General features: G+C 36.6%; 1 protein-coding gene across 1 annotated transcript; it reads left to right on the top strand.

Moving 5' to 3' along the window:
* Positions 1-661: 661 nt before the first annotated feature.
* Positions 662-1,637, top strand: LOC148554928 (uncharacterized). Its single transcript, XM_088490553.1, has 2 exons — positions 662-1,313; positions 1,459-1,637. The coding sequence occupies exons 1-2, from the start codon at positions 662-664 to the stop codon at positions 1,635-1,637; spliced, it is 831 nt and encodes a 276-aa protein (XP_088346679.1).
* Positions 1,638-11,923: the final 10,286 nt, after the last annotated feature.

Raw genomic sequence — 11,923 nt, 5'->3', positions numbered from 1 at the left:
TGAGAAAATCATGAAAGAAGAAGAAAAAAATGTACTATGTTCTTAGCATGGATGGAGGCCAATAAAAAATTTGAATCAGGTCAAATTTTGACATATGCTGAGTTTTCAAATCAATTTGTTTATGATAGAGAAGCAAGGGAATGACATCCACGCAAAAGAGGGTATTCTATCGGGAGGTTAAACTGTTCCATCGGGTACATGTGATATTTATTATATGAGAATTTTGTTAGCTGTTTAGAGAGGTTGCACAACATATGAGTCTATTAGGACAGTTAATGGAATTACATATTCTAGCTTCCAAAATGCTTGCTATTCCATGGGACTACTGTGCGATGATAGGGAATTCATTACAGCTATTAATGAGGTAGCTGAACTTGCATCTGGTCATCAATTGAGAAAATTATTTGCGATACTACTGATATCTAACAGCATTAGCAACCCAGAGCGTGTTTAGAATGCAACTTGGACATTATTAGCTGATGGAATACTATATGAGAGGAGAAAAACTTTGAAAAATCAAGGTATTTTACTATGTCTTTTTTTATATCAAGATTGTATTCTCTTATTATTATTATTTTTATTAATAATATTAATAATTTTATTTTGAAATTACTTATTAAATATTTCATAAAACCACCATGTGCTTTTGCTAGGACTAAACATGACTGATGACGAATTGAAAAATCTCCGCCTTATTGAGATTGAGAAGATACTCAACAGGAATGCGAGATCTTTAAGAGACTATCAATCAATGCCATATCCTGAGATGTTTGATGTTCGCCTTTTTCAGAATAAGCTAATAGAGGAGGAGTTAGCATATGACACAAATGAGTTGACTCATACAAACTTATATACGGAACAAAAGATGACTCATGAGAAAAGGTTAGTATTCAATGAGATACTCAATGCTGTTATTATAGACTCTGGTGGTTTTTACTTCCTTTATGGGTATGGTAGGTGTGGTAAGACATTTATTTGGAATGGACTTTCTTCTGCTATTCGATCTAGAGGAAAGATTGTTTTAAATGTCGCATTCAGTAGAATTGCGTCTTTACTCCTACCTGGTGGCAGAACGGCTCATTCTAGATTTTCAATACCCATTACAATTACTAATGTATCTACTTGCAATATCAAGCATGGCAGTTTGAATGATGAGCTGCTCATCCAAAGTAGCTTAATAATTTGGGATGAAGCTCCAATGCTCAATAAAATGTGCTTTAAAGCACTTGATCGGACGCTCAGGGATCTTATGTCAGTTACCGATGAACATAAGACACATCAACCATTTGGTGGTAAGGTTGTTGTTCTAGGAGGTAATTTTAGACAGATACTTCTGGTGATTCCGAAAAGGGAGTAGACACGATATATTGACATCAACTATTAACTCATCCCATCTATGGTCGTTTTGTAAGGTTCTGAAACTGCAAACGAACATGAGGCTTCTAATGTCTTCTTCAGATCAAGATGAAGGTGAAATGAAGAGATTTGCTAATTGGATACTTGATGTTGGAAATGAAAATATTGGTTCTGTTGTTGGTGATGAATCAGAAATTGAAATTTCAGATGATCTATTGATTACAACTACTAATGATCATCTCTTTCATTTGGTAGACTTTGCATATCCAAATTTGTTGTAAAACATGTCAGATTACAGGTATTTTCAGAGTAGGGTAATTCTTGCACCCACGCTTGAGAGTGTCGAGAAGGTAAACGATTTTGTCTTGACAATCTTTCTAGGGATGGAAAAGATTAATAGTTAATGAACTTCAGGTTTATGCAACGGGACAAGATTAATAGTTAATGAACTTGGCAGCAACGTAATTGGAGTGACGGTGACTGGTAAAAATATTGGAGATAAAGTGTACATTCCAAGAATGAACTTGATCCCTTCAAATTCAGGGTTGCCATTTAAGCTTCAACGGAGATAATTTCCATTAACTGTATGCTTTGCAATGACCATTAACAAGAGTCAGGGTCAATCATTATCACATGTAGGACTTTACTTGCCAAAATCAGTGTTCACTCATAGACAACTTTATGTTGCTTTGTCAAGAGTTAAGAGTCGTAGTGGCCTCAGGGTTTTAATTCTAGATGAAAATGGCAATCCAAAGTCATCAACAACAAATGTCGTGTTCAAAGAAGTTTTTAATAATATTTAGGTAAGAATAATATTATTTTCATTTTAATAGCATGTTATGATTTACACTTTTGTATAAATATTTACTATAGATATAACAAATTTATCTATAACTCTGTTTTTAGATTTGAGATGAAATGTGTAACAAAGAGCACAACATCATATGCCAATTGCTTTTCTAATGAAGTTAGTAAGATACTAGGTTGTCGATAAAATTTTATTAGTCTCTTGATATAAAATTTAGTATAAAACTGACATGCTATTATTACAGTTATATATGTTCTTATTTTTTTATGTCTCCCTCCTTATGGTTCAAGAATATTATAGACTTTAAACTCTTCTATTTGCTTTTTACTTTGAATAAAGATAAAATAGCATATTCAGTACATTTATTATATAATGACGATAATCGTGTTATACTAAACTCAAAAAATTTATAATTATAAAATATTATTTTTAATTTAACATGTCAAATTTAAATATAAGCCCATGCATCGCACGGGTTTAATACTAGTACTCATATGTAACAAAGAAAATTTGAAATATATATAATTTGAATTTAAAAATTAATACTCAATAGTGTACATGAAAAATTTAAAAATTTTGTAGGTTAAAAATAATAGTATTAATAGTGGGTAGTTAGAAAAGGTAATCGTATTAATAGTGGACAGTTTAATGGTGCACTTATGTGCTTTTACGTAAACGTGTTAACGTGTTTATTTTAAATAGACAGTCCATCTTTCCTATCATTTAAAATGGACGGTTTATCTTCCCTATTATTTAAAATCGTCCATCTTCTCTATTATTTGAAACATTCTATTTTTTAAAGTTTGATCTAATTTATATTATTAATATTTTTTAGAGATAAGCATTGTTTTGGTCCCTAACGTTGATGGCTAGAATCGAAACCGTCCTCATCGTAATTTTTTATTTATAATCATCCTTAACATTTTTTTTGTATTAAAATCGTGTTTTTTAATAAAATTTTTAATAAAAAGGACGATTTTAATACGAAAAAAACGTTAAGGATAATTCTAAATAAAAAATTACTATGGGGACGGTTTCGATTCCGACCCTCAACGTTAAGGACCAAAATAATACTTACCCCTATTTTTTATTATTTTCAAAAATTTTATTTAATTATTTATAAATGCATATATCTCATTTACACTGTAAACGAGATAATTTTGCATGTATCTTGTTTACACGGTAAACGAGATATACGAAAATTAAAAAATACACATATCTCGTTTACATTGTAAATGAGATACGTACAAAATTATCTCGTTTACAGTATAAACGAAATATGAGAAGAGTATTTATTTTGGTAAATATTTTTTAAATTATATATTTCAGTAATTATTATAATTAATTTATTTATTAAAATAAAAAATTCGAGCAAAAACTTAGTCTAATACTCGGTGAGTTTTGGTTTAGGGTTTAGGGTTTTAGGAAGGAAAATAGTTATTTTTCCTTGTATTGAGAAGAGAAATGAGAGAGGAAGGAAAATGGATGGAAAATATTGGTGGACCCACCAATTTCTTTTCCTTCCAACAATGGAAAGAAAATGGAGAGAAAACTAAATCTCTCTCTCTACTTCCAATATTATCTCTTTACTTTTTTCTATATAATTTATAATATAAAGGTAAAATTGTCTTTTTATAATATTTCTTTCCTTCTTATTTTTCTTTCATCCAAACACATCTAAAGAAAATAAAAATTCACTCAATTTCTTTCCTTTTCTTTCTTTCTTTTCTATTTCCTTCCTCTTTATTTCTTTCCTTCCAATCAAACATAGACAAAAATCACTCACCAAAATTAGCTACCAATATAAAATATATGTTAGAATATAAATACACATTAAAAATCAATTAAACCACATATGTATTTTATACACAAATACATTAGTAACTGATTTTAGTAGCTGATTTTGGTGTACAAATAGTATTTTTGAAGAAAATTAGATAGGAAGTTACAAAGGGATTCACATTTTCTTCCTCTACCAACCTCAAAGCTTCCACGATCTTCTTCCGTTTTTTTAAGAAAGAAAAAATGTTCAAGAAGTTTTTGTAGGGAGCAAGATTATGAGAATCGGACCGGTTATTGAACTGGTTAAGTAACTAGTTTAGTGGTTTAATGGTTTAATTGGATTGAACCATAATTAAATCAATTTAATTAAATATATAATAAAATTTATTAAAAAATTAACTCTTCCATATGTAAATTTATGTAAGTTAATCAAGCACTCTCCAAAACATCCAAAACATGTATCCAACCTAAGAATCACAAGCATAATTCAACCAAATCATATGAAGCCATATAGTAAATTCAATATAGAGTTGTGGCAATATTTTTATTTTGAATCAATAACAGCAAAACAATAATTCACCAAAACAAATACAACAGATTGAATTTAAAAATCAATCTCAGTCGAATTAATAAATTAAACAATTGAATTTATAACTCAATCTCAGCAGAATTAATTCAATATGAACGGACTGAATTCAAATAAAAATTTAAAATATTAATATCTCAAAATTCAGCATAATAATCAATATACATCATATGCATGTTCAGAATAAATTTCAAATTTCAAAAGGATAGAGTCAGGGAGATAGAAACAGGGAAAGTTAGAGACTGAGACTTGAGACCTGAGAGGGTTGAAGGCTTGAAGCAGAGAAGAAAAGACTTGAGACCTGAGAGAGTTGAAACAGAGATTAGAGACTTGAGACACGACGAAAGGTAGTCGCTTCGACTGTGAGACTCCACACAAAGAAGAGAAGCAACGTTGGAGAAGCAACGACGGTGAGACACAGTTCGAAGCATAGAAGCAGAAATGACGCAGCGAGGAGGGGAGAAGCAGAAACGATGAGTTAACCACCGGTCCTTGCAAAAACCTGACCGGTTCAGTAGTTAACCACCGGTTCAACCGATTTTTTACCGCTTTTTGTAGGATAATTTTGGAGATAAATCGGACTGGTTAGATGACTGGTTCTCGGTTAATCCGGTTGAACCAACCAGTCTGGTCCGATTTTCAGAACTTTGGTAGGGAGTGAAAGACCATTTGATGAAGAGAAATGACCCCTGGTTTGGAGTAGAAAGCTGGAACCACATTATTGTAAGCACTATATCTATGCTTCCGTGAACGTTTAACCAGAGCAATCTGAGTTCAGTCATGTAGAGATTGGTTTCAAAGGAATTTTTGTTGGAATCTATGATGGCCACAACCGGTTCCAAAGCGGCTTCTCATGTTAATGACAACCTTTTTAACCATTTAATTGGTAAATAAGTGAATTTTAATGAGTATTTATTTTCATTTAATTGCTGTTGTTGTATTTTCTATCTTGTTCTTTGGGATGATTTTATTTTATTTTCATTATTTAGGTTCATTTTCAGTAATTGAAATAGGAAAGTAAAAAAAGAACAGGAAAACTAAATGATTTATTGAGCAGATGGTATTCTAAAGAAGCATGTAAGGCTGCGTTTGTTTTTGGAGACAGGACAGGTCATGACACTAAGACAGAGACACTAAAAATTATTTTTTGTGTATTATGTTTGGATACGATGGACAAGACACTAATGTAATGTCTTGTATTATGTTTGGATAGACATGAACAAAACTAAGATATTATGCGAAATGATTAAAATAGCCATGTGATTTCAAATTTTTTACATCAAGTACATATTAATTTAATAAAAAATAAGAGTACCTACAGAAAATTACAAGAAGAATTGGTCTATGAACCAATAAGATAAAAATGGTATTAAAGTAACAAAATTAAGAATAAATAAAGTAACATAAAGTAGAAAAGTGAATTAAGTCTCCATTAATACAGTATGCCATAGAGAAGAGAATGAACGATAAAAAGGAATAAATTAATTATCCAATCAAGTAAGAAATTCTACCAAAAAAAGAGAGTATCTAAAAAAGAAGAACTACGATGTAGAGAAGAAGCTAAAATTAGGAAAAATAAGAAGAGATAACAGTAGAATAATAAAAAAAATATCTATGGGGTCATGACTTGAAATGAGGAACAACGTCGGACGAGGGGGTAGAGTTCGGATCGGGCATCCATATCCAAATGATCCGAGGGTCTGGAATAGAGAAGGATATTGTCGATTGGAAAATGAGTCTTTTACTGTGTTTGTGGATAATTTGCCAGAAGATATTTCAAGGAGGGAGTTGTATCACTTGTTCGGATGGACGGGAAGAATTAACGACGTATATCTATGCAGAAAACAAAAATTGGAAACGATCTATCTGTTTGCTTTTGTCCGATACACGACGAAAGTGGGTGCTCTGAAAGCTGTCGCAGACATGAATCAATGGAGGTTACGCGGTAAAGTACTATCGGTGGGAGAGGCAAAATTTAGAAGACAACCACAGGTGAAGGAACGGCAGTTACATGGGGTCTCAAGACGGCGTCACGAGGGAGGGTCAGAGGAAAGACCTCATGGAAAAGAAGCGGTTACCGCCCGTGCTGTGGAGGAAATGACGGGGAATGGAACACTAGCAATACAACAGGAGAGTCGGTGTATGAAAAGGATTAACGTGCCTATAGTGGATGAGAATATGGAATGGCTGGAGAGGAGTTTGGTAGGGAAAACGCTGAGGCCTCCGAACATGCAGTCTTTGAAGAGCATCGTGTGCAAAAATATGCCTCAGGTAGTGGACGTTCGAGAGATCGGGGTATCAAAAGTGCTATTAATTTTTCATACGGTGAAGCAGGCAGACGAGGCTTTTACATACAAGTTGGATACTCTGCTGCAATTTTTTCATAGGATTTCGAGGTGGGAAGAGGTGGATCGGTGTGCATCACGAAGAGTATGGTTAGAGTGCTGCGGTGTGCCTTTACATGCCTGGTCGTCGGCGACGTTTAAGATGATTGGTGGACAGTGGGGTGAAGTGCTTCGGTGTGCTGTACCGACAGAGACAGGTGCATCCTTCAGGACGGGGAGGGTTCAAGTTGATACATGTGTGTTTGACGTCATCAGAGAATGGGTTCATATTAATGTCGGGAATGCTGGGTTTGAAGTTTTTGTGGCAGAGACGGAACTGGAGGCTTGTGCGGCAGAGAGCTCGGTGGAGAGCCATCCAGGCTGTGCGGCGATCGGAATTTCTGGAAAGGGGGTAATAGCATGACGAAGATGGTGGTGCAACGTGATCCGGCGGCTGACTTGATTGATATTGAGGCAAAGGTGGTCGATGTTGAGAAGGACAGAATAGTCATTCAGGAGGTGTTGTTGAATGATGCTACCGTTGATTTTTCAAAATTCAAAGGAGATAAGATTGTAATAGATTCAGTTAGTTGTGCCAAGGATCATGGATTGGCAGATTCTCAGGGATTTGGTGGGAGTGAAGATACAGATTCTGAGCGAACCGTTACACAGGACTATATGTCCAAGGACGGTTGGATCCTTGAAGGGGTTGATAGGCCAAGGGATCTTTATACTATGGGCCATCCTTTGTACGATCCTCCTTTGCTTGCCAACTTTGAGGATTGTGAATTGGGCTTGAGACCAGGTAGCCCAACACTAAAACAAAAGGAAAGCAGGCCTTGTATTCATGGTTGCTGGCCTCAGAAGAGAGTGGAGGATGCTGGGCCTGGTTTGGGCTTGCGATTGGCGAACCGAGTTGATGGGATCCACTCCTTAGAGAACGTGGAGCGGGTTGCAGGCAGGCGGGTCGCGAATCAGGGTGAGGTGAAGGAAGCGGCTTTGCGTGCAGGATCCCTGGATGTAGCTGATGCCGACACGGGAAGGGGGAGACCTATCGAACGGAGACTGGCGGAGCCTGGAACCTGTGATGCAGGGGCGACTATGACGGGTTTTGCGATGAATACGGCTGGGGTGGGTGTCAACAATATCGTGGCGCTGATGGTGGGTGAGCACACAACCTGCGGTGTGGCTCTGGAGCAGCCGTCGATGACCTGGGAGGGGGCGGAAGTGGCTGATGGGATCTCAGAAGCTGGCATGAGGAACCTAGAACATGGAAGACGAAAGGTGATACCTGTGGGTGGACACAAAGAAGCGGATGCAGACTCCCAAGGTATGGATAACGGCGGAACACCTTTGGAAACAGGGGTTGCTTCAGAAACAGAAAAGAGGCATCCGTCCGGGGAAAAAGAGACCAAGCTATTGAAGGAGGCACAGATGAAGGAAAATGAAGAAATATGGGCGTTAGCAGTGGAGTCGGGTGCTGTTTTATGCGATGAAGAAGATGATATTATGAGTATCTTGCAAGCCCAGAATGAAGAAATAGCGGTGAAAAGAAAGCTGGCGAAACAGAAAGAGAAGGCGAGATGGTGTCGTCCGAAGAATAAAAATAAGGTGAACAAAAATTTGATTAAATGATTATGAGTTGTTGGAATATTAGGGGGTTGAGGGGTGACGGGAAATTGAGCATGGTGAAGTCTTTGAAGAAAAATTTTAATTTAAGTATGTTAGGTTTGCTTGAAACAAAGAGGGAGGTAACTACTAAATATGATGTTACAAAAATTTGGGAAAGTAGTGCTGCTAGTTGGGAGTTTGTGGAGGCTGTAGGAACGGCCGGGGGTTTGTTGCTAGTTTGGGATGACATGTTTTTTCATAAACGTAATTGTTATAAAGGGGAGAAGTGGTTGTGCATTGAAGGAGTGTTAGCAAAGATGAACTTTAATTGTGCGTTCTGCTTGGTGTATGGGGCGCATACCAGGGAGGAGAAGCGAGTGGTATGGGAAGAGCTGAGCTATATTGTGAGTTTGTGCCAGGTTCCTTTCTGCTTGTTGGAGGACTTTAATGAGATATTGCAAGTGGAGGATCGCAAAGGGCTGAATAGTTTGCCGGCAGCAGCGGAAGAGTCTAAGGAGTGGGTCCAGGACATGCAGTTGATAGATTTACCATTTTCGGATAGAAAATTCATCTGGTTCAGGGGTGATAATAGTGATAATGCCTGTGTTCTGTGTAAAAAGGAGATAGAATCTGTACATCATTTATGTCTTCTGTGTGAGGTTACATGGCAGGTGTGGTGCACTTGGTTGCGGTCTTTTCGTACAGATTAGGTGGTTCCTGGTACCATGAAAGGGCTGTTTGAAAGCTGGACTGGAATGCACAGTAGGAAGTGGCTGACTGAATTTTTTTGCAGTGATCTGAAACATCTGGTGAGAACGGAACGATAGTATTTCAAGAATAAAGAAGCAAGTGTAGAGGAAATACAAAGTAGGACGGTTTTTGAGCTACTAAGAATAGACTTCCAGTGGTCCATGTGGGTGTTGATGGTATTACTGGAGATGCCAAGATAATTGATAACTATTGTGTAGGCAGACTTCTTTTATTTTCTGGTTTTATATACTCCATTTTATTGTGTTGAGCTTCTTTTGTTTCAAAAAAAAAAATATCTGATGCGCATAAACTTGTTATGCTACGATTTAGGAAATTGCACGATCGGCAAAATTCCTTCCGGCAAGTGCACCGGTTATCGTCAAGTAAAAACTCACAATAGAGTGAGGTCGAATCCCACAAGGATTGGTTGAGTGAGCAATTTGGATTAGAAGTATGTTCTAGTTGAGCGGAATCAAGATTTAGATGAGAATTGCGGAATGTAAAATAGCATGAATTAAAGAGCGAGAAGCTAAATTGCTGAAATTAAAAGGGATGGGGGTGATTGCATGAATTTAATTGCAGAATGTAAAGAGAAAGTGGTAGATCAGAAATGGGGAATTCATTGGGTGTTAGGAGATATTGAGATCTCCGAATCAAAACATTTTTATTCCTTCCTCAACCAATGCATTCATTGAATTTTGCCTGGCAATCTTATATGATTGGATCCCAATCCCTTGGCTCACCAATTCTCTCTAAAAACGAACAAATTCCCAATCCCTTGGTTTAAATGTTCATAAGAAGAGATGATGCTCGATCACTGATTATACCACACAGTTTCATGAACCACAATTTGGTAGGATTACATGTCACAATATCCATCCAAACCCCAATCCAATTCACTGTGAGAAAGCTTCTCTAGCATGAATCCTCCATTCCTTTCCCAAGGTTCCGAAGGATTCCAATTATGGGTAGTTTCTTTCCCAAGACAACTACCCAATGGAATTAGATCGAGAAGCTTTCTAACAAAATTCAAGAGAAAAGATTGAAGAAGAAGATAAAACTATTATTGATTCATTGAATTACAATAGAGCTCCCTAACCCAATGAAAGGGGGTTTAGTGAGTCATAGCTCTGAATTCAATTACAAAGATATGAAAACTAGCTAAATGAAAAGGTAAAAGTAAGTCCCCCTCAGGGGCTGGATTCCCCTTCAATCCCCCCTGTCAAATGCAGAAACTAAGGCCTTTAAATAGGCTCCCTAAATTACAAAATGAAAATGAAATTCAAAGCAAATTACAATCAAATGAAAATAAACTATTCTAGATGATTCTTGTGGCCTTGATTTGGTGTTGTTGATGGGCCTTGCTTGCTTGAAGGGTAGAGTGACATAATTGATCCAAAAAGGATAATGATCCATTAAACTACACTCAAACGTTGCACCCCCCTTTCTTGAGTCGTCACTTTGTTCTCTTGTCAACCTTGCCAATTTGATGCCAAATATAGACTATTATACCTCGTTAGAAAGCTATGGATGTCAGCTTTCTAACGCAACTGGAAGCACCTCAATTGGATCTCTACAACTCGAGTTATACTCCATGGAAGGTGAAGAGGTCAGCTGGCCTGATTGCATGTTGGTACTATGCTCTTCTATGCACATTACGGGGCTTTTTTCTCCCTCAATTTTTAGTATCCACCATGCATGCCATATATGCTTGGAAAGCTCTAGATGTCTTCTTTCCAATGCATTTTGAATCACCTCATTTGGAGTTTTGTAGCTCAAGTTATTTATGTTTGAAGAAGGCATGGTCAAGCTGTTCCATATAACACGTTTAAGCTCCAGTTTAAGCTTAAACTGGAGCTTAAACACTGGCACTCCCTGGAGGCACAAGCTCGAGCACGTTTAAGCTTCAGTTTAAGGTTAAACTGAAGCTTAAACGTGGAAATGGAAGAAGGCAACCCTGGAGTGTGGAATTGTCGAACACGTTTAAGCTTCAGTTTAAGGTTAAACTGGAGCTTAAACGTGGAAATGGCTCCCTGGTGCATTTCCCATTTCTGGCGTTTAACCTCCAGTTTAAGGTTAAACTGGAGGTTAAACGTGGAAATGCTTCCTGAGTGGAATTCTCATTCTGGCGTTTAACCTCCAGTTTAAGGTTAAACTGGAGGTTAAACTTCAGTTTCAGCATTTCTTAGCCTTCATGATTCTGGCGTTTAAGCTCCAGTTTAGGCTTAAACTGGAACTTAAACGCCATTTCCAGCATTATATGGCTTGGTAGTTTAAGTTCCAGTTTAAGCTTAAACTGGAACTTAAACTCCACATGTGATATTCAAGCTTCCTTTATTGATTTTGTTGCTTCCTTGCCTAGCCTCTTCTTTCCTGAAATCATCCAAACAATTGCATCAAAGTCTTGCAAAATTTCATGAGAATTCTTCCATTCATAGCATTCAAGGAATATAACTAAAAACTCATGGAATTTGCATCAAAATCTTCATGTTGAATGATTTAAGACAAGCATGACTAATTGGCCCAAAATGATTACTTAAGGCTCAAGAAAATGCATAAAACAACTAAAAATAAAAGAAAAAGGCTAGTGAAACTAGCCTAAGATGCCTTGGCATCACAACACCAAACTTAATCCTTGCTTGTCCCCAAGCAAGTTCTGAATTATTGAGAAGAAAGAATGAAACAGAAAGTAAATTCATTAGCCAT

The sequence above is a fragment of the Arachis ipaensis genome, chromosome B6, assembly GCF_059453495.1.
Source record: "Arachis ipaensis isolate K30076 ecotype BB chromosome B6, ASM5945349v1, whole genome shotgun sequence".
NCBI lineage: Eukaryota > Viridiplantae > Streptophyta > Magnoliopsida > Fabales > Fabaceae > Arachis > Arachis ipaensis.
The sequence above is the reverse complement of the archived record's forward strand: the minus strand, read 5'-3'. Positions and strand labels throughout refer to the sequence as shown.